At 38.5% G+C, this 23,670-nt stretch overlaps 1 protein-coding gene across 2 annotated transcripts; it reads right to left on the bottom strand.

Moving 5' to 3' along the window:
* Positions 1–4: 4 nt before the first annotated feature.
* On the bottom strand, positions 5–22,317 carry LOC124164320 (clusterin-associated protein 1). Of its 2 annotated transcripts, XM_046541586.1 has the most exons (9): positions 22,215–22,317; positions 21,939–22,135; positions 21,617–21,799; positions 21,432–21,527; positions 18,754–18,971; positions 12,692–12,842; positions 9,183–9,363; positions 310–604; positions 5–86 (listed from the first exon to the last, which is right to left on the bottom strand). In XM_046541586.1, exons 1-8 carry the CDS (start codon positions 22,315–22,317, stop codon positions 324–326), a joined length of 1,410 nt encoding a protein of 469 aa, XP_046397542.1. In that variant the 3' UTR covers positions 5–86; positions 310–323. The 2 variants fall into 2 exon arrangements, with proteins under 2 accessions (XP_046397542.1, XP_046397541.1); XM_046541585.1 differs by lacking the exon at positions 5–86 and having other exon boundaries at positions 116–604.
* Positions 22,318–23,670: the final 1,353 nt, after the last annotated feature.

The following is a 23,670-nucleotide window of genomic DNA, read 5'->3' as shown; positions in this document are numbered from 1 at the left end:
CCAGTAAGAAGATAAGCATTTCAGAACATACATACCGGTACAGCAAAATTTTCGCCGAAGGAAAGACGATAAAGGTCAATATCCACCTTAAATATGAATGCAGTGAAAGTCATTAAATTAACTGGTAAATGCTCTTTAATGTCATCTCTTATTACAAATTTGCTTGTTGCTGCCATCTCCATTCAACCATGACAAAGCACTGTAGGCATTTAAAACTAGTACAGGTATGGATCACGAGAAATCATTTGCTCTAAATACAAAAAATGCCAACAAACTGACTACAGTTAACATGAAATTGCCCATTTTCACCTCACACTTCTTTGTTAAAACTCGTCATCATTGGTGCTGGATCCTTTTTTGACGTGTTGTTGCTGCGACTTACTACGTGAGATCAATTCCTCTTCTAGGCCATCATCCTCAATTGAATCTAAATCGGATATATCGCCACCCCCATCGAGGTGGAGTTCCGAGGAATACGTTTCTAGAGCACTTTCACTTCTGTCGTCCTCTTCTACGTCTAAGATTTCCTCACCATCATCTTCTATCTTTTCCTCTGTTAACCCGAAATTCCTGCTTCCTGCAATTTTAGATGACCGACTGGAACCTACAGCAGCGAACAGTAATAAATCGCATCAATTTTAAAACAAAACGTGATGTTAAACGTCGTCTACCCTTTGTGCAATGTGCATATTAGAAACGGTGCGATTCGATAAAAAGTGTAGTGCAGATGAAAAGTACCAAAAACAGCGAGCATACATCCATTCCAGTGCTTCAATTGAACGCTTAATAGTAATCTCACTATTTTACTTCTGGCTATATTGACTTATTAAACTTAGAGTGCCTTTCCATCTTGAATTCAAAATGAATTGGCAATCCTGCCCTAATATCCGTTGGACTCTGCTTTCATAACCATATCCATTCAGCCCGAAAGACACTGCAACTCGTTAGCAATTACTTTTAAGATACCGTAATGACTAGTTTAAGCCCTCAAAGCATTCTAAAAAATGCTTGTGGTATTCCTAAGAGTAATTAAAACTGCCTGGTGCTGTAATTGATTTTAAAAACAGGCATACACTGTGGCCAAATTACGGATACTAAGACCAGAGCCATAAATACATTGAAAACTAACATTGTTCATTGACCTACACAGTGTCACTGCAAATCCGACTTATCCATGTTTTTGTTCATAATGCATGCCTTTTCTCAGAATGAGAGGTTAATTCAGAAAGAACCTTTGACATAGGCGGATCCAGGGGGGGGGCACGGGGGCACGTGCCCCCCCCAGACCCTCAAAAATATGCAAGATTTTTAATACGGTCCCATTATCATTGCATTCGTTTTGTATTACGAGGTATCCTTGTGCCCCACCCAGAACAAAATCCTGGATACAGCCTTATTTGTGCCCCTCCCAGAAAAAAATCCTGGATCCGCCCCTGACCTTTGAAACAAAATATTATAGCAACAGTAAAACTAAAGAAAACAAAGACATAGTTGAATAAAACAGAAGAAGTCACAGCAGAGGGTAATAATGCTGGAGGATGATCCTCGAGGAACTTTACAGGTTGAAGATACTTTCAAATGATAGCATGAGGTCCTAAATTGCACCAGAGAAGTAAAACGTAATTTTAAATACCAATGGCAAACAGCAACGACGAAGTACTTCAAAACATACTGAATGAAATCCTACATATAGGGGGCTGAGCAGGAATCATCGCCCCATGAGGATATCATGTTGTAGCTTACTCTTACTCTACTTCCCTTTGGAAAACCTCTGAAAGACGGCAATTCTTGACAACTAGAACTAAAAAAATAGCAACATCTACCTTGCCTAGAAAATTGTCTGTCTGCTTACAGAAAGCAGGCATTCCAACTTGAAGAACATTGGTCACCCCTAAGGAACCAAACCTAAGTGGTATGCTGTTCCATTACAACCTGCCGAAATCATCGTAAATCTAAGTATCCTGGTAGCGCAATTAGCCAATTATCTTACTGACAATCGGAGAATTTGAGTCGCAGGAAGGCCACATTTTTACCCTATTATGTCTGGCTTCTAAATCACTGTTATCCTAATCCATTTTCCATTGCGTGTTCCTATCCCTTGCTTGCCCTTTCTGTTCAATTCATCTCATCTCCGTTCACCACCCTATCACTCAAATATATCATCAATGACGAAACCACACCCGACCTTGCCTCTTGTGCCCCCTTTCACTTAGTCCCTGACATTATGAGACATTAACAACCCTTCATTCTCCTCAAATAAACTTGCACGCATGAATTCAGATGGATTTTATTCACTTCTGATGGAAAACTCAGACCAAAGTGGAGTGCGAAGGGCATGGGAAAATTATAAGAAAATTTGAAAGAGGGAAAAGACCTAATTACGATGAGGCACTGGAGCTTCAATATCAATCTAACATCTGAAGTAATTGCTGAGAACTATTAACCTGAGTATTTATAACAGTAAGAAAGAGAGAGGCAAGCTGAAAAGACAGAAATCACTAAACTGAATAGTGTAGTTTCCTTCGGCAAAGAAAACGAAATGCATTGATTGCGATACCTTACCCACCATTAGATAATATTCATAATATACAAATTATTTGGTTTTAGAAATCCCAGTTTAGACGAATGGCAATGGTCAATTTTAATTAATTATTATATATTTTAACTATTTTTTAATTGACATAACATCCAATTCTGGAAAAATTTTCTGTTTCTTTTACTGTCTGCATGATGCTATTTTTTCTTCGCCCTTGCTTTTTCTTTCCTGGAAATAAAGCATTATTAAATTCAATTTTATCTGCTGGCCATGGTGATCCTGCTCCTGTGTTTATTGGCATCCAAATAATGCAGCCAGCTTCCTTCATTGTTCTGTTTTCTCCCGAAAATTGTTTGAACCCTTATTTTGATAAGTGCAACATCTATTTCAGCCTTGCACTGCTCGCAATTTTATGTCACATATAAAAATATTTGCATACATCTATGTGATTGTGAGTTTCAAGCTGTGTCAGATGTAACTCATACATGTATTCATGCTGATTTCAAGACAAATATGGGTATTTTTTCATTAATTAGACATGAATAGTAAACCTTTCTGATTACTTTAGGATGAAATTCAAAATTTAAAAATTCCTAATGCGAGTGTACATGATAGTAAAATTTATGCGTTTTTCATTGTTGTGACATTAAACAAAAATTATAACAGGGTTCCCACTCAAACTAAATTATAAATTTCACGATTTTTTCCAGGTTTTCACAGTCGTCGTCAAATTCACGGTTTGTAGATATGCCATTTTACGGAGAAATACTGGTTACGTAACAATCATCAGCCACAAATTAACTACAAATTTTAAAAACCCGACAGACACCTTGAATGTGAACGCAGCAATGAAAGTGCTATCTCACACATTGCTTGCAAAATTCAGCTCTGGCTAAAGGTTCTGAGTGAGAAAATGAAGGGACCAAGGCAGCATGGAAGTTAAGAAGTGTCTGAATTTTTGCCAGGGTTAATGAACACTCTGGTTATCAGTCTTCAGGCTTAGGTACAGGCTTAAGGTCAATGTGCTGTCACGGCGCACAGACCAATAATTGCACTTCGAACATACGTGTACAGATAAATGCGTGGATGGCGTCTGCACGTGACTGACCTTGAAACATGATCGACACATCGATTTTTGAACCGTCAGTCGTAGATCTACAATCAAGTTTGAAGTTTTTAAGGTTTTGGGACAAAATCCATGGCTTTTTCCAGGTTTTTTCACGGTAGATGTATTTCACGGCTTTTTCACAGTTATAAGCTTTCCAAAGTTGAGTGGGCGCCTTTAATAATATAATCAAATATAGCATTCTTTGCACTAATGAACTTGGAGAACACCAGCTGAAAATTCAGTAGAGAACAAACTCAGAAACTATAGACACTATATTAGCAAAATATGGTTTTCAACCCTTTATTTTAACCCATTAATCCCCAGCGTTGTGTAAACGCAACATTATTGAATTGAAATTATTATAAAAAACCTTTGCTTCAGGATAATTTTTTCTCAGGGTTTCTGAATTCCTGAAATACCATTCGCTCTTTTTCAGTTATTTTTGGAAAAATATTCATTAAAATAATAATTTTTATTTTACTTCGAAATTTGCCTATTTCGAAGTGCTGAAGTACTACAAACTGTAAATATTTTTTTACAAAGATTTATTGGGCGATCTTGCTAGAGGCAATGTTTTCTCTTAGTTCTAAGCTTCTTTATTCATCATGTTTATTTTTGTCACGAACTTTCATCGCTACTGGTATAAATATGGTTGTTGTAAATAATGTTGCGTTTACGCAACGATGGGAATTCTCTGGTAAACCAGAGGGCTTGTCTCAAAGCATAACGAAAATCGTCAATATGGCTTTTAATCGACAACGTAGTCTTTTGGAGGCAGTTTAGATGCATTTTTGGCTCTCACAGGTTGTGAGTTTGCATAGTAAAGGGTGAATGGTATCTTGAATTCCAACATGGCCATCGGTACGAATTTTACATGGAACACTCTGGTACTTCGTGGAGTCAAACTGTTGCGCGCACACGTGGAACCGATACAGGGCAATGTCATTCCCATGTCGTTGAGTTAAAGGATTACTTCGTAGACGTTAAATTCAGCTTCAGATGCATTCATTTTCAGAGATGGTAGAATGAGAGGGTGAGAAACCTATTAGTTGAAGCAGGATTGTGATGGAAGGTGGAGCGTTCCTCTAGTCGCTCATTGGAATTTTCTCCGTGCTATCCTGAGTTACCTATTTTTTCTTCTATCGCTTAGGTGATGTAAGGCTAATAATCTAGCTTCAGTTGGGTTAGTATCAATGAAATTGTACTCTGAAGTGCATCTTTAATTCTCATCTAGTAATTATATCAATCATACCGCAGTAGTTTTTGCTCGGCTTTTTGCTAAATAATTTATTCAGGGGTTTCCTTCAGAATTTAAAATTGAAGAAAATTTTATTCGTTATTTCTACGCCTCAGGCGTATACTTTATAAGAAGCGTCAAGAAGGTGACTGAAGAATATAAATTGACAGGAGAGGCGATTTATAATATTTTCTTAACTTTGGAACTACAATGGGGATTACATCTTCTCAGTATTTCGAATATTGCAGGAGGTGCTGCAAGGTAAATCATATTTTACTCAAGCAGTATCAAAAGAAAAATCGTCCAGTAAACGCGCACGCCCAGGTAAGAGATGCAGAGAACAAACAGCGGTTCATCTAAATGTGAAAAAATAGAATCTACCTCCGTAGGAGTCCCGAGTTTCTGTGTGAAAAATGGAATATAAACACTTATTACTCAGTATGGAGGCCACTCACCAATTGAGCTCCGTCACTAATTTCTCAGTGGAAAATTAATTGAATTAATTTTGAGCTACTCAATAATTACGCTGAGGATAAATAACCACACATTTACTCAGAGTGAGGCAGATATAAAAAAATAATTGGAATGGTAATGTTGTCGGGGTATCATATATTACCACGCACTGAGTTGTACTGGACAAGCCAAGAGGAGATGTCTGTCGCAATTGTGAGGCAATTTATGACGAGGATTTGGTTTGATGAATTAAATAAATATCGACAGCTCTCCGACAATTCTCAACTACACAAAGTGATACATTTTTGAAAGTTGAACTTTTTCTCAATAGACTTAACCAAAATTCCATTCAGTCAGGAATTTTCCTAAAAAATGGTTCCATATTTCAGTTGGCACACAGCTAAAATGTTCATTCGTGGGGAACAATTTAGAGTAGGTTATACATTGTGGTGTCTGGCCTCATCTACAGGCTATCTATATGAATTTTTGCCATATGGAGAGGTGGAACTTGAAAGTGATATGCCTAGGATTTGTAAGTTCACTAGAAGAAAGGGTTGCAATAAATTTACTGAATTTTTTTGTTAGTCTCCGAAAATTCTTGCCAAGTATTTTGATAATTTCTTCATCAGTTACAATCTATTAGTAACTCTTAAGTGCTAATTGCTATTTTTCAACGGGAAAAGCAAGAGGAAATCGAACGGAAAACTGCGCACTCATGTCTTCGAGAGATTTGACTAAAAAACCTAACGGGGATTTCTACTATTCGTTTGACAGGTCAAAAAATATTCTCTTAGTGCGATGGCAGGATAACTCCGTCATCGCTGTTGCTTTAAATTATGGGAATATGGTACCTATAGTAAGGACGAAAAGATATTCCCGGAGTTTCCCGTAGAAAATCGAAATATTATCAACGATTACAATCAGGGAATGGGAGGGGTAGATTTTCTCGATAATTTTGCTGTATGTTACCGTATCCACTTTATGAGCAAAAAATGGAGGTGGCCTCTATTCCAAAAAGGGGTTGACAGTGCAGTGGTGAATCCGTGGTGACTTTACGCCAAAGTCACGGGCAAAGCAATTCCTCAGTTAGAATTTCGGTCCGAGATCGTAAAACTTTACTGAGACTAGAAATCGTTTCCAATACAATGGCTGATGACATTTGGCATAAAAATCGGTGTCCACATGTAAATAACCACACCTTAGGAAAAAAAAACATGTATGTGGGGTTAACCGCAGCCGTATTCTCCCGTCAAGGGAGAATACGGCATTTCATCCGCAGGCTACATATAATTCCCGGCAAAGATGTCAAATTTGCAAATCAAGGATAATTATGTTGTTCAAAGCGCTACGTTTAATTCCGAGCAGCATATTATTGAACATTACATCAGAAAAGACGATGAAATATAAAATATGCAACCTAAGTTTTCAAAATTTATTTTGCTTTTATTTACCGGAGTTTTCCCAGCGTTGCGTAAACGCAACATTATGCAAATCATATATTATGCTGAATATAATATTTTTGTCCGAAAATTAATCTTAATTAGGCCATAATTAACCGTAAAATACGAAATAACCGGAGTTAAAAGCCCTATGTGCAGTCTGGGGAATAATGGGTTAATGCCAAGTATGAGCCATTTTCGACCCATATCAGCTGTTCCCGGGCAGCAGCTGAACAAAGAATGTGTATAACTAGAAAACAAAGTAACAATTGGATTATTGTAGAAGGAGTAAACAATTTGGATCTTATTCCACACTCTTCAACAGATTTTATTACAATAAATTTAGTTTTTTTCTCACATGGTACCAGTCCATATGGAATGGCTGTTGAATTCTTTGGTTCCGCCACTCGTAGCACGGATAAAAACTGTGTAATTGAAAGACAACATGTGTTTTATACACAACACAGAGCCATTTCACATTTTCTTCACTCCCATTATGTGGGATCATTATTCATACTTGTATATGAAGAGAAAATAGATATGTAAATGAGGAGAATGTGTAACAGAGTTCATGGCGATGGAAATCCAGGGAAAGAGCAGGAAACTTATTTTTGATTGCACTCTTTGTTCGAGTAGTTACATACACCACTCAATGAAGGTTATGTAGAAAAACTTATTCATAGTCTTCCCTTCGTGTGCTTTACTATTTCTTGAGTCGAGACTTCCCTCTACTTTGCCCTTTATCATTTAAACAGCACCATCATACCTTAATGCAGATTTAATATAATAGTCTGGCTTCCCAGGCAATAAAAATTCTGATAAGGAGAGGATTAATTTTTATATTCTCTTCTTTGAATTTCAAGAAGGTTTCTTAGAGATAACCACTTAGATTCCTTTTTGAAACCACAGCAGGAACCTTTGGTTATTCAATCCACTCAGTTTACTATACATTCTTCCTGCATTTATTGACAACATTCATGTATTGAGGTTGGTGAAAACAATAAGTGTATCTCCCAATAAAAACAGCCAAAGTAAGAACAGCAAAAGGCACTAAATACTAGGAATGTGCAAGTAGTACTTTTTTATCTCCAGTTGAGTTGAAAACTACTCGCGAGTATCGAGAGGAGTCCAGCACTGAGAATTGTCGAGAATTCCTGAACCAGGCATTACAACAATGCATGCTCCGACATATTCTCATTTTCCCAATCCCTCGTGAATTTTCTATTCTGAATGCTAAGCTTGATGTAAAAAAGAAAAGATAATGAGGAACGCTGATGGTAGTTCTGCAACAATTAGCAAATGAACGAAAACTAATGTCTTAAATAGTTCCATAAGCACAATTGAAATGAATTATCCTCTGGTAATCTAATGTCATCAAAAGTAAGTACACAGTTACATTTTTTCATATAACTCTTAACAATTTTACGTATTCTCTCAGCATTTGAGTAAAGAAAGTACGGTAGGATATAAGAATATGTATCACATAAGAAGTAATGAGCAATTCAGCAGTCCACTCCCATTACTCCGGATAAGTCGGAAGATGGTAGGCTGCAGCTGACAAAAAGGTATTTGGCAGCAACGTGGACTACTATAGTGGTTGACTGCTACGTATACAGTGACATATGTACAGCAAGCTGAAACTCTCAGGCCAAGGAATTAGAATGACTCATCAACTCTGAACATGATATAATTACATGAGGTACATGAGCTAACGCCCCCCGTCAGCAGATCTCTGAACTCACTGGACTCGACTCGACATTCGCGATGCTTCTCGAAGCCCTCCAGTTGGGTACCAACAACAGAACTTGACTCGAATTATCGAGTATTTGCACATCCCTACTAAAAACTTACCATCACAAAAATAAGCTTCACAAAATTATCCAAAAAAATATTGCAAAAAAATAGTAATGCCACTAAGGAATAAAATATCCCATGTATTTGTGAACACACAAAATTTTATTACAATTTCATGCAACCACACCGTAGTGAAAATCAAATCATGCATGTATTCACTGCTGGATGACAAAGCATAGTCAGCAAAAAGTTGCAGGCAAGATGCCAATATTACACAATAAAAATTTTCATTTAAATTGACATGAGAGATGAGAAATCACATTTGGTTTGTTTTTCTGATAGCAAAATCAGTGAAATGAATGGTATCAAAATGCATGCATTTTATTCAGAATCAAATAAATGATCTGTACATGTGTAATTAAATACAATAAATAGTTAATAAGTTATTCAAGTAAATAGTTAAGTTAAATAGTAATATTCAATTTTGATGATTGTTTTTTATTTGCATTTTGAAAGAGAAACGAGGCAATTATCACTTCAAAACAGAAAATATTTTCGTGCTCTTAATTGAAAATTAAATTGTATATCTTCTATATAAATATATAATGAAGTTACCTCTGGTGGGGCCCAATCGACTCTTTCGTGAACTTCCCCTCAGTGCTCCCCTATCCACCACTTTGCTCTCGCCCTTCCCCTCGCTGACGTCCTCCTCTTCATTGCCCACACTGTCATGGGACAGAGGGTCCCAGCCTTGGCTGTCCTTTTGCATCTGCTCAATCAGCTTGCGCGTGGCCAACTGAAACGAGCAAGACAGTACAACTCCATTAAAAGTAAATTCACTCGACAAACACAGCAAGAAGAGAAAAGAACACATTTTAACACGTTGCGTACGGATGGCGAGAATTCTCGTCATTTTTTTCCCGAACTTTCCGGACGGATGACGAAGATTCTCGTCATTTAGGCGCGTCAACCTAAACAATTTTAAAGCGTACAATACATATTCGTTAGTACGTTTTCAGTTGTTGTTCGTTATTCATAATGAATTGATGCATCATAACGTTTGATTGGGTAAAGTTATATTCTAAACATTAGCTTACCCCGGTACACAACGTGTTAATCAGGACAAAAATGAAGACTGCAAAGTAAAGCATCAGTGACAGGTTAACTGATATCCAACGGATTAAATAAATGATCCGGATAAACCCCAGCCGGATAATCGGGAGTCTGCTGGACCAACATTGACTACTACAGTCCAGCCGGCGAGAGTTGTCCGATGGCACTTTCAAAGGAGGGGCCTGGGAGAACCCTGCGCCAACGTGGTTTGCAACCAATCGCTGTCCCCCAAATGCACCTCACACCCTTGCCAAGTCACACAACGTTGTCACATGCATATGAAGCATTGAAACAAGCCTGAGCCACCAAAACAAGCCCTTTCTGCGAATCGCCAAAACAAAGGAATCTTCCTTTGGATCCTTCATGCTCGTCGCCCCTTCTGGCTGCTTTCTTCACTAAAAACCCTTTTGTTTACATGTGATGTGGGCGTTTCCCATTCTTACCTGGCAACCTTGCCCCTACCCCTTCTAACTGTCAACGAACAACTCTTGGCGGCCGGACTGTATAGTGGTTCACTGCTACGTATACAGTGATATGTGTACAGCAAGCTGAAACTCTCAGGCCAAGGAATTAGAACGACTCATCAACTTTGAACATGATATTATCACATGAATTAAAGTAGTATGCAAAGAATACAGGGCGATTTAACACATAATGAAAGCACTTCTGTTTTTGCCACACTTCTTCATTTCTACCGACCCAGGTTTCAGCACTGACAAGGGGAGACCACAAAACTTGCTCCTCCTTTTTCAATGCCGTATTTTTTATGGCCTTCGGAATGGTGAACATATCCCTGAACTAGTAGTGGTTCCGTTGAATGGGCCTTAGTTTGGCTGTAATTAATTAATTTTCATGCGGTACTTTTTACAAGCCTCGTATAGTACCATAATGTCGTGCGCATCTGCAGGCGGGTCAGGTGGGGTAATGGTTAGCGTTTACGGCTACCAACCAGGGGACCAGGGATCGGGGCTCCGTGATAGGTGTATATTTTGTTGTCTTCATTGTGATCATACGGTGTCAACTTTTTCGTTCATGTTAATTGCGACAAGCATAGACGTGACACTATTTTTTATCATCATAATGGCATTTAGGTATTTAAGCAGTGTCATTTCCAGCGCGGAGAAGTGAAGGCTCCACTTTCTACTCTCCTCAAAAACATACCGAAAGATTAGGGGGGGGCTAAAACAGTGGCTTTTTTTCGAAGAAATGATATTTGTTGGTGGGCATCTTGTTATTATATTGGATGGGCTACGGAAGATTTTGGGAAGCGGCGAGCACAAGACACATTGTGTGTGTAATTGTTGCTTTTAACCCTCTAGCAGGCACGACTGTTATTTCTACACAACTGGGCGAATGGCGTACTTTGCCCATGTCATGTGCATATATGATAACACTCGATTTTTGTTAAAATTAATCTTTATTTGTAGAAATTAGTAAAATCTTGTACATTTATAGGTGATACAGACATAAAGGTACACAAGTGGTACACGGCCGGTCGCGCGGCATAATTTATACGCCATGTGTGACGGGTTCCTCTTGCTGATCTAAAAAAATTAGCTACAATACCTCGAACTATGAAAACTAGCAATATAGACAATCAAAGTACATTGTAGGAATACACGAGGCCATTATAGCCCAGAATGTACGTATGATGTTGCAATCCTTGGTTTTCGAAGATTGACATATTTTATACGCCAGCACGCCAGGTCCAGGGTCATCAACTTTTATTTCATCCCATTTATTAATGGAAATTATATTTCGGGATGATTGTATTAGCACATAGGTACTGTGTTAGTAAACTCCGTTTGAATAAATTGAATTACAAGTGTTCGAGAAATATGGCATTTTATAATCGTTTTGTGTTCTTATTAATGATGTCTGTCCGTATGTTGTTGATCGCCGCCAGCCTTTAATGGCATGTGCTCTTGCAGGAGTGGTTTTCATTTTTAATGTAGAAGTTGATCAGTATAAGCAATGAAAAAATTAACATTTTGGCGAACACCAACCTTTGCTAGTTTCTCTCCGTGTTTGAAATGACACTGCTTAAATACCTTATTATACATATTATACATATAATACATACATATATTATATAATATATATAATACATTATGATGATAAAAATTGTCTCACGTCTATGCTTATCGCAATTAACATAAACGAAAAAGTTGACGCCGTATGATCACAATGAAGACAACAAAATATATAGCCCTCACGAAGCCCTGAACCCTGGTCCCCTGGGTGGTAGCCGTAAACGCTAACCACTACCCCACCTGATCCGCCTGCAGATGGGCGCGACATTATGGTACTATACGTGGCTTGTAAAAAGTACCGCATGAAAATTAATTAATTACAGCCAAACTAAGGCCCATTCAACGGAACCACTACTAGTTCAGGGATGTGTTCACCATTCCGAAGGCCATAAAAAATACGGCATTGAAAAAGGAGGAGCAAGTTTCGTGGTCTCCCCTTGTGAGTGCCATTTTCAAGGTTGGAAATGGCTCTATGTGCCGGAACCAGGGTCCGTAGAAGGAAAGAATCGTGGCAAAAGACAAGTGCTTTCATTTGGTACAATATCAAAGATTTCCTTCAAATTACACCGGAAACTGTATCTTTTACAATACGTGGCGAATCAGAGCAGATTATGTTGATGAATGACTCAACTTGAGCCTAGAGACCAAAAAAAAATGAAGACTGCCTATAAACCAAAATGTTTGAGAAAACAGAAGTTGAGAGGCAGTAGAAATTCAACTTGGCCAACACATGCTCCTAAATGTGTTCACAAATGCGTTTCTTACATGATGAAAAAAATAACTCCATCTCCTACCCTTGAAAATTTTGTTAAGCAGATTTTAGGATTTTGACAGAGAATATCACTCCAGGATCATGTGTATCACTTACATATGTCATCGAAACAGGAGGAGGGACTATTTCTGAGGAGGGAGGGGGCATAAGAAGGAGGATTTAAAATATGTGTAATATAACAAAAGGCTGCATGCACTTCACCACACCTTTGCTTGCTCCAGTTGCTCGGCTTCAGTCGCTGCTAATTCCTGTTCTTGTTGATAAAGATATGCCATGCTGCGGTGGCGATACAGATATTCTGCAAATAGTGACTGAAGCTCCCCTTCCAACTTCTTGAATTCCTCTATAAATGCAGGTCTAGAAAGAAAAGGAAGATAACAATTTGGTGGAATGTGGCTCATCCGGAATGCTAAACTAAGGAAGCAAACTGTTGCAGAATTTATTCGATAATTTTGTGCACTTCATTTCAAAAGCAGTACCACTGAACTGACAATGATTTGCAAGGTTTAAATGCCTTGTTTAGCTGGATATACCAATTTATGTCAATCTCAAGGGTGTCTCAAAATTCAACATCCCTCAAATCTGAAGAAGAGAGTACATATTACTTCTAAATGCAAATACATTCCATGTTGCCTAAACACGATGGCATCCACGACAAGCAACCTGACCCCACCCCTCTGTGGCAGGCAGGCAGAGTGAGGTGTGCATGTTCAGCGTGCTGGTCTTGAATTGAATCTCTGGGTCAATATTTGAAATAAAGGTGACACTTAAATGACTAATGATCTCTTTTCATATTAGATATACTGTGCAAAATTGGACCTTGCCATCAGAGTTTCACCAAGATAATCGAGGGCGTACCCAGGAGTATAACTAGGGGGGGCAAGCTGGTCTACGGGTGGGGCAAGCCATGGTCTACGGGTGGGGCAAGCCATGGTTCAGGGGGGGAGCAAGCCATGGGTTTTATGAGACTATTTCCTTGAAAAAATAGTTTTATTTTAGTTACATATCTTATATTATTATACATCATTTTTCGTGGATTTAAAGAAAATTTGTTGAATACTTATATTTCAATTCAGTACTGATTTTGCTTAAAGACTGATGATTTTTGCTTCGAGGAGGGGAGGGGGCAGCTCCCCCCCCTGCCCCTCGCTGGGTACACCCATGAAGAGGAAGGTGTCAGACGGTCGACCCTCCATGACATCACATAGATTCTTCCAAAATTATTCTGTTATTCCCATCTTCATATTGTTACGGCACCCCTTAAATATCTGCCAGAAGGTTTATTTCTTTGTATGAGATTTTTTTTTGCTTGTATTGCTTGAATTGTATTGGTTAACAAGTGAATGGTGAATACATTTGAAATTGTAGTTCGCCTAGTTCCCCACTACCTCATCACTGTACGTATCGTGTGCAGGCGATGTTAGAGCAGGGAACGCTGGGTAGGCGAACTGAATAAATAGGGAAGCCGAGCGAGAGCAAGTGAACAGATAGTGACGCACGAGCCAGCAAAGCATATGCTGAGAAGGAGAGCAGATAGCGAACGCACCACGACGGAGCTAGTACGTCGAGAGGAGGAAAGTGGGGGATGGCCTTTTTGGACCATGCTACGCAAGTTCCTTGGCATTGAGGGATCGACATATTGGAAGAAGTACCTGCCACGATTCAGCAGACGCAATCCGCCGTCTGTTTTGTCAGAGTATCTTCTACAACTGATCCTCGCCGGAAAGGAAATGTAAGCTAACCACGCCCCAATTCCCTATTTCCCCTCGTGGAGCTTGTTAAAGCTTCTAAGTGCGCTCAAGTGTGTGTTTTATGCTCTCATGCTCGTACAAAGAAGAAGAAGGACCTTTTTTTGTCAATTTCTCACTGTTCACTGCCTACCCAAAATTGCCTTGATGATCAAGTCATCTTTTTTTTGTAAAAAAGACATAGCTAAAGAGTGTTAATCTCTCATTGTACTTTATTATCTATCTAAATTGCCTTGACAATTAAGACATTTTCTTTTTTTGAAGACATTGCTAAAGAGTGCTGAATCTTATTGTTGATGAATATTGCAGTTAATAGGGAAATTGCATACTTTTTATAAACAGTATGCTGATATACTACAGTAAACACTTGGTACCGCAATATACTTTTTTCTGCTTGAAATTCAGTTTATACACAAGAAAATGACTCCCAAAAGTCTCCCGAGTTTCGCGGGCTAAAAAATACCGCCCCCACTAATCTTAGGCCGTGACGTCATAGTTCAGTGGGAGTCCAAGATCCAAGCCCAGTAACTGCAGGTTTGGAAGAGCCACGTTGCGTTTAAAGGAGAACATGGCTGTAATAAGGAAAAATTACAAGTGGTGCATTGTTCCTCTGCACAATAACATCCCTGAAAAATTTTTCGTCTCCATTCCCACAGAGGAAATTAAAAGAAAAGCCTCGATGCATGCCATCTGTTGGGATGATCGTTACGGAAAAATAAGAGGATATAAATGGAATGATAAACCCCTGTGCTATGTGAGCGAAGATAACTTTAATATAAATAATATTTCCATATTTCATCAACAGAATAACTTGAAACTGAGATTTTACGATAATTCGGCCGCCGTAGAAAAAAAACTCAACTTCTCAACAAAAATCGAGATAGGTGCTTCTCGATGGTTACGATGGACTCAAATTATTTATGGCACTTGTTCAATTTCAGTTACGGAAGGACATAGAAAATTCCATGATGTTTAAAATCAAGGGAGGAAATATAGAGCAACGTTGATCCTCATGCATTCGAGTGCCAGCCAAGAAGACAGCATTTTCTTCTACTGTCAGCGTCAAAATGATGTGCCGCTGTACTTTGCAAATTTATATCCTGGCTTCACTGCATGCTATAATAATGAACTATACGGCATTTTAAAGGAAAATTTATCCTAAATTCTGATTTATTTTATTACAAAAAAATTCATAAATGTAGACACGGCCAGGGCAATAAATGACTCCGCGCACCGAAAAATTAGCCGTTTTGTCAACTTCATGAACTTTGCAAATCAACCTAGGGAAAACTACTGCGTCTACAGCATTCATCTTCCACATTAATTTACACTCATTAGTGCGGATTAATAAAATGGCTTTTGGGTATTTTTAGAACTTATATTTTGTTATAAATTAATGAAAATATTTAAACATTATCTTGTCCCATAGTTTACCCTGAAAGATAAAGGAAGTTGTAGATGGAAAAAGAATGAAATCCAGAGGTGGTCACAAAAAATGAATCGCAGCATTCTTTGATTTTATTCTATGCCATTGCTTGCTTTTCAGAAAAAGTTGAGTCACAAGAGGAATGTTCCGCGGCCCTTGATTTGGAAACTGTGGAGATAGAGGAAGACGTGTGGATCAGCAATTTCCATTTAGTTGGTTGTCAGGATAAACCAAGGATCCATTTAAAGGTTGTCAGGCCATCGTATAAAGATAGGACTGATGTGCACCACAGGGGAAATGGGGTGTTTGAGGGAAAGTCAAATTCAAAGTTGCCCAAATAATGTGCAGTTCTATGTTGCTCTTTCCCCAGTTAAAACCAAATAGAAATTGGATTGGGATGATATTTTCACCACGGGTTCCAGTGATAGTGAGAGTGCAGGTGATCACGGTCATCGTCGAAGGTCATCCCTTTAGGATTCCCGATACGGAATTTTTAAGTGACAACCGATCGCAATGACGATGAGGTCGCCGTTAGAGTAGGTTTCGGATATATCATGAGAAAAGCTTCCAAAATGTATTAAAGACTCTGTTTGGAAAATATTCACATTTTAATGCTACTTCAGGAAGGCTTTTATTACAGAAGTAACTTCTTAACACCTGAAGACGTTGTGTTTATTACATTGATCGAAGTGCGATTGACCGATTCTTTCTGCAGAATAGGAAGTGGTTTCGGGGTTTTTGAGTCACAAGATGGTAGATTGTGTTGAAAGTTCGTCTATATTATCGCTACTAAATTGAAACATTAATAGTCTGGCTTCCTCAGAGCTTCCTGTCGCCCTCCAGGCAAGGTATTTTTCAGTTGAAAGTATCATCGACAGCTTCGAGGTGGAAATAAGTTCACCATAAGACTCTCTACCGGACTGCCAAAAGAATACACATTTCACATGAGTATACGCTTTCGCCAATATTATACGCAAGTCTCACTTTGTTATGAACTATAAAACATCAGATGCACATCAGCTACCTTTCCATTTCTCGGCATCGACTTTCGGCGCCGACGAAGTCTACAGTTTCACCAAAATACCCTGTTATAATGATGGAATCAGTAACAGGAAGCTTGCTAGGATCAGCCTAGGAATAACGATATTCCTTCATCTTTACGCAATCTATCGCTTTCAATGGAGGAGAAATAGATCAAATAATAGCCCTGAAGTCACAATGAACAACTCCGATACGTCTGCACTTCAATAAATGAATCATAACCACGCCGTCGCTTGTATTCAAGTATGTAACCTCTACTATGGCCGTGCCACCGTGCCTCCTCGTACTGAATAATGACGTCACTTTTCTACCAGCCAATCATCGGGCATTTTCGCTTCTCACTTGCATTTGAAAATTCTCGTGAACTTTGATGCATTAAATATCGCAAACCACGTCATAAAATAATAAAAAAACTTTCACCGAGGTATGCAAACACATATTTTTATGTAATTTTGGGGCTATTGATAATATCTGAAATATATGCAAGTTCCCTATTATATTATGTCACAGGGTATTTTGTGTTTTAAGGGTATTTTGTGTCTTAAGAGTTATTTCTTGTTATCATCTTTTGATTCATTAAAAGTGATTTATGTTAAAAGGAATAAGGCCTGGCATCTTGTTATTTAAGGGGGAGATTCGTCACCTCATTCGGCGATTCCTCTGCCACCCATCAATTTTACTGTTTATGTGCAAATCAAACGGCGCTGGTCCCTTGAAATCCAAGTTCCCTACCCCTAGATCGGAGGGGGGGAGTGGTGGACCAAGGCTGTGACTCCTCCGACTCAGGGAAAAATAATTGTGTGTGCGTTGCCCCACTTGCTAACCTCACTCGTCGAAGTATCCTCGGAGAGAACGGAGAGGAGGGGTCAGGCAAAATCATATCCGGGAGTTGGGACCGGCACAATATATTTCTCCTTAAAAATAATCAAAACTATGGAGAAGCCTTTACCATTTCAAGTGAGTGAACCACCTTTCAGAGCCACTGACACCATCAAACTGACTCTCTTCAAGGGTGCTAGTGCTAGGGTGACTTCAGCAGTAAAATTTCAACGGCATTTGAAATACCTTCAGCAGCCAAATTCCACTTTCTCCCAAGTTCTCACTTTAACGGCAGTGGAAATCATATAAAATAATCACAAGTACGAACACAGATGAAAAGTAATTGTTAAAACTGTTAGTGGGTGTATTGGTTTATTTCTGACTGCAGTGTGTTGATCCAATTAGAGAGGAGATGAAACCGGGACTAAACATAGCCCACTACCTGTAAGTCTCCACCTTTCTCCCAACCTCTTTTTGAGGTATGAAGTAAAACACTTTGCACTTTCCACATAAAAATTTATTAAACTACAGTCAACATGTTTTGCTGCACTGCAGCATTATCAAGACTAGACCAAGAAATTAACCATACCAAATATATACAAATAAAAGCATGTAAAAATGCACACTCGCAAACATTTGAGAAATTTTAGTATATATATTGGTATGGTTAATTTCTTGGTTTAGTCTTGGTAATGCTGCAGTACAGCAAAACATGTCGACTGTGGTTAAATAAATTTTTACGTGGAGAGTGCAAAGTGTTTTACTTCATATCTCATAATGGATCTCCACAAGTATCTGCCTCATCCATCCAATTCCACCTCTTTTTACCTCCTCCCACTCCTTCTTCCTCCCAATACACCCTCGGCCACCAGCCGTCGCACCATTCCTCTCCCATTTAGAGAAGTGTCTTGACCACAGAAACACTCCACCATATCATGTGAGTATCCTTTTTCAAGAGTCTATATTTTCCTTAATCCTATTAATAGTTTATACCTAGTAATCTACCCCCGTACTTTTTTGCAACACATCATTTTGAAATTAAAAAAAAAATGAAACATAAAACACCATTTTTCTGTTCTTGTGACAGTTTCTGAAAAAAAACTACTCGAGCATTGTGAGGAAGGGGAACTGTTGCTCCTCAGAATAACAGACACCTCTAAATAGAGGACATTTTCATCAGCAAAACCAAAATCATATTTTCTACTCAAGAAACATGCAAGGTAATGAGCCTTACCTGACTTTTTTCAAAGCATCAAGCCGCTTCCGACCACGCTCAAGGTCCTGTTTTTTCCTTTCCACTTTTACCTCAAGAGATGAAGCAGTCACTTCAGCTTCTTTCGTTAAATCTTGCACCCTCGTTATTTCAGCCCTCATAGACTTCAAAGCCTCTCTCATTGCGTTCTCAGCATCACTTGTATCAGGTGATCGCATTGCTCCAGGAATGCGGAGTTCCTAAGGATTTATTTCAAGGATATTTGTTAACAATAAAATCAGGCTCTACCTTTTTAACATAACTCATTTTGAAATCCAAATAAAATAAAGCATTCAATTTGATTTATACATTTTTTAACCGAGTAAACTCAAAAGTAGAACACTGCAATATCAGTGTTTTAGAAAGAATTGTTACTGTTTTATGTTACTTTGTATTTTAAGAGCAGTTAAGCTTCTCACATCTGTGGCTTACTGAGGTAATTTCAAACATGAATGATAGTTGACACTGGACAGCAAAAAATACCCTCCCACCAGAGGCTTGTTTAGACAATTTCAAATACTGTAGATTGGGCTGCAAAATCCAGCCTCATCAACTAGCCAGGCCTATTGATATTGACAAAGCAAACTTAATACCAATGCAGATCAACAGCGATAGCACTTCAAACCATGCAACTGCCTACACAGTACCAGGTATAAAATATGATCTAGTTACACCTGCATGCTACCAGTTTTCATAGGTTTGTTCCCAAGCTATCGCACTGAAAAATCAGTGAGGGACCTCCTTCTTAATATTCAATGGCTTAGTGGTAATATGACAGGCTTTAGGTGGTAGAGACACTATTCTGCTGGCTCAAATCCTCCAGCCAGCAATTTTTTTACCATTGGCTGAGAGGTTGTGGAAAATCTTACCTGCCTCCTTTTAGTAAAAATACTAAGTCCTTGCTTGTACTAAAATATTTTTTCCATGGATATTGATTTAATAAAGTCTTGAAATTGGAATACACAATACATATCACAAAAATTACAACAGGGTCATTCCATGTCAAATCTTAGAGAAGATTTTCCAACCGGCACCCATCGACTTCGATTTTTAAGACGTTTTTGTAACCAACTTCTGTCACCAATTTAAATAACCCATATTTCCTGTCTCACTCTTGTAGTTAACAGGATATGAGTGGTTAGAGTTTGAGAATTTTGCTCAAAACTGGCTGTACAATGGAATCTCAGTTGAACAATGTATTTTCTGTTGTATTATTTTCTCGATTGGGCCATGAAAGTGGGTTTTCCCAGCGTAAATACATGCATTTCCACAGAAAGTAACCCTCATTCGTACGACATTCAGATGTACAACTAACCAAGTTGTACAATACAAAAAGCCTAACCATAGAGATCTATTAACACATGAATCTATCTTAGTTGTACAACATCGCTAGTCTGCAGACAGAAACATTCCAATCCATAAGAGTGGGCCTAAGGCAAACTGTTTCTGAAAATTGATTCTGGAAATGAGGACAAGACTGCAATAGATACCAATCATGGTGGGGCATCTGAGACCTCACACAGTATCTCACGTGGCACACAGCATGTCAAATATGTAAGATTCGATGACCACATTACAGTGTGAGGAACATGCATGATTGAAGAAATTACCAAGGACCACATCGTAGGAAGCAAAGATTTGTCAGCAAACAAATAGCAAAGTGAAGAACCTAAGGTCGAAAATTTAGCAGAAGCTGCACATACATGCAACATGGCTGCATGTTTCTTAATTTCTAATGCCTAATCTGACAATGATATGGAAATTGTGACAAGTACAGTCGTGTATTGCTCACTCCAGCCTTAGCCTTCAATCAAGTACTGTATCTCTCCGAATATAGTCCCCTCCCCCCTAATTTTGAGGCTTCAGTTTCGGGAAAAATTTAAAAAATGTGTCTGAATATAGTCACCTCTTTACTTTTACCATTAGCGTTTATGGAAAAAAAGGGGGGACTATATTCAGACAAATACGGAATTATTTTAAGAAGCCAAGCCTCCCAAATGTTTTAATAAAATCGATAATTTTATTCAATAGTGTTTCACATTTACAGATTAAGGTAAGTTATCATTTAATCTCTGCATTCCTTCAGGGCTTTCTTCCGCGTCAGCTTGTTTGTAGACAACAGTTTCGCTGGCTATCCTGCCAGCGTCTTCAGGTCGAAAGTGTCTGCTGGATGGAGCTGGATGGGAGCCTACGATATATAAGCGAGGCAGAAACCAACAGCCGACACTTTCGACCGGAAGACGCTGGCAGGATAGCCAGCGAAACTATTGTGAACTGTTTTTGGGTAAAATGCAAATAAATAAAAATTCTGTAAGAAAAAATGTGCAGTATGCAATAACTAACTGAGGAAAAGTGCAACCACCTTTTATTTCAATATCCAATCCATACTTTAATGAGGCAATATTTGAAATAGTGATCAGCGAAGGAAAGGCCTCGCATCTATTTTCAATGAATATAACTTCCGTTCACATATTCTTTTTAACAATTGGAATCTGGCAGTGGAAGGGTAAAAGGCCTTAATGTTCAAGGAAAAAATATAGGTCAGAATTAGAATGCCCCCAAATATTCTACGGAAATTGGCATATACGTACAGAATTTTATGAGAAAAACGCACTACAACATTTAAAGATCAACTTTCGAATTCAGGCTGGGGTACTTACTTTCAGCTTTGGTTCTAGGCCCAGCAACTGGTACAAAGTTGCGCCATGAGTTGTTATCTTCGAAGAAAGATCCTTAGCTCTCTTTAGATCATTAATCTGCAACAAAATAAAGTTAAGATGAGTCTCGGGTCTACAAAACACAGGCAAGATGTCAGCATTAGTATAGAAACACGATACGGCTCCACCTTAGCTTCAAACTGCACAGCATGAGTATAACTTGCATCCTTTTCCGTTGGGGGCTTCACGATATCCACGTTGCTCCTCTGGGCATTGTACAAAATAAGTGTCGGCTTTAAAAGCTCTTTCACGGCACAGTTGTCCGCTTGATATAGCCATTTCGTGTTTAGTTTTACCCTGGCTTTCACTGCCTGATATAAAAATTAGGACTCGGTTTTAACAAAATAAAAACGCAAAATTAACAAACGATAATACTCTATACATCGTAGCATTCTACTTTTCACAAATAAATACCAAGAGAAAATCGTAGGGCCATAGTATTATGATTACCAGGAATTCAGCAGCAGCACGAATAAACGCGACCCTTTCTCCTTCGGACGAAATATCGGCGTCCATGAGACTTTCAGGATCAAATCTTTTGATTATCCATACCAATATTTCAGCAACTAGAGGAAAATTTGGTTTACGAAAACTGTCAAAAGATATCAAACGCTGATATCCTAAGGACCTCATCATTTCTGTGAAATCTACGGAGAAAAGTAGAGAAAATTAGTCGAGAAAGATAGAGAATCTTTGCAAGGCGCGGAAATTTCCACAAAATCTCACTTCTCAAATCACGGTAAGTCATTATGCCTTGAAATTCGTGGGAAATCAAGGAAAACAATAAGGAGGAGAACGGGTTCAAGCGTTCAAAACACGAATGTGACATTACAGGATATCGCAAGATATATAAGTACGCCGCCGGTATTTGTCGCTTGGGGACGCATTAAAATCAGTTTTTTTTAATGCCACTCGCAGCGCTACCAGGCAGCCATATCCAACTTTTACGTAAAAGTACACTTAACAGTGCCAATAAATTATATTAACTTCACTTTTAACTCGTAAGAGACGTTTTTCAACTAAAATGGAACACTTCGATCTTTTCCGTCGTCGACTATTACGTAAAAGCAGATGTGAAAATCAAAGGGGCGATTTTTTGGGGCTTATAGACGCCCAGCGAGGCCATGGACGCATTCATATCTGATGCACAGCTCATGAATATTGTATATTAAAGTAATATACACTCTCCTGCACATCTAGTATAATGTAAGAAGATGTAAAGCTTCCACCTCGGAAAATGACGAAAGTCACACTGAACGAGATATCTTTGCCTAACAGCGTCACTATGCGGCCACTGTTGGCGATCAAATAAAATGCGAGCGAAATGGTATAAACCATGGACACATTCGAGCCTCCTCCTCCTATAGTCCCCTTGGTTCAAAAGTATTTTTCGGTTTTCTATTGTCATCAAGCGGTATTTATAAATATGCCTGGCAGAGGTGTGGAGAATCTGTGCATTGTTTTTATGGTTCGAAATTCATGAAGATTATTGATGCTTGATTACAACATAATAAATGTCTTCACTTTTTGGGTGACAGGTCCTCTCCGCTCTCTTCTGGCGGTCCGATGCGTTCGCGTAACGGCGGGAGGTATGAATGCGGGAGTAAGGGCGGAATTTGAATAAGTAAATAAATAGGTTGTGTGGATCCATCTATATACGTTATGTCGATAAGCTACATATTCACCATGCATTTAGAAAAAACTACACATTTTCAACGATATCAAGTAGAATACCATGACTACTTGTTTTCATGACATTCATACCTCTTTTAACTATTTTACAGCCAGTCGAATTACAGGGCAAATATGAGGAAGTAATTTCTTTCACTATGAAATGCTTATATTTTTCCTGTGTAACTGATAATAAAATGATATTTTATTTATTGATGCAGCACCAAATGAGAGGCATACAAATATGGAGGATAGAAAATAAATATCCTTTTCAATGGAAGCGAGTTTGTAGGTAGCAGTTATCCATTACATAGGCGTACCCAGCGAGGGGCAGGAGGCAGCTCCCCCCCCTTGAAGCAAAAATCGCAAATGTCTTTAAGGAAAATAATATTTTTTCAAGCAAATAATTTTAAAAGCTATAAATGAAGAGCTGTTGCTGTTTCCTTAATATGTTGATTTGATTCACTTTTTCCATTCTTAAATCTTACCTACAACTTGAAGAAACATGGCT

Source organism: Ischnura elegans, chromosome 8 (genome assembly GCF_921293095.1).
Source record: "Ischnura elegans chromosome 8, ioIscEleg1.1, whole genome shotgun sequence".
In the NCBI taxonomy this organism is placed as follows: domain Eukaryota; kingdom Metazoa; phylum Arthropoda; class Insecta; order Odonata; family Coenagrionidae; genus Ischnura; species Ischnura elegans.
Note: the sequence above shows the minus strand (reverse complement) of the source record. Positions and strands in the feature narration are given on the sequence as shown.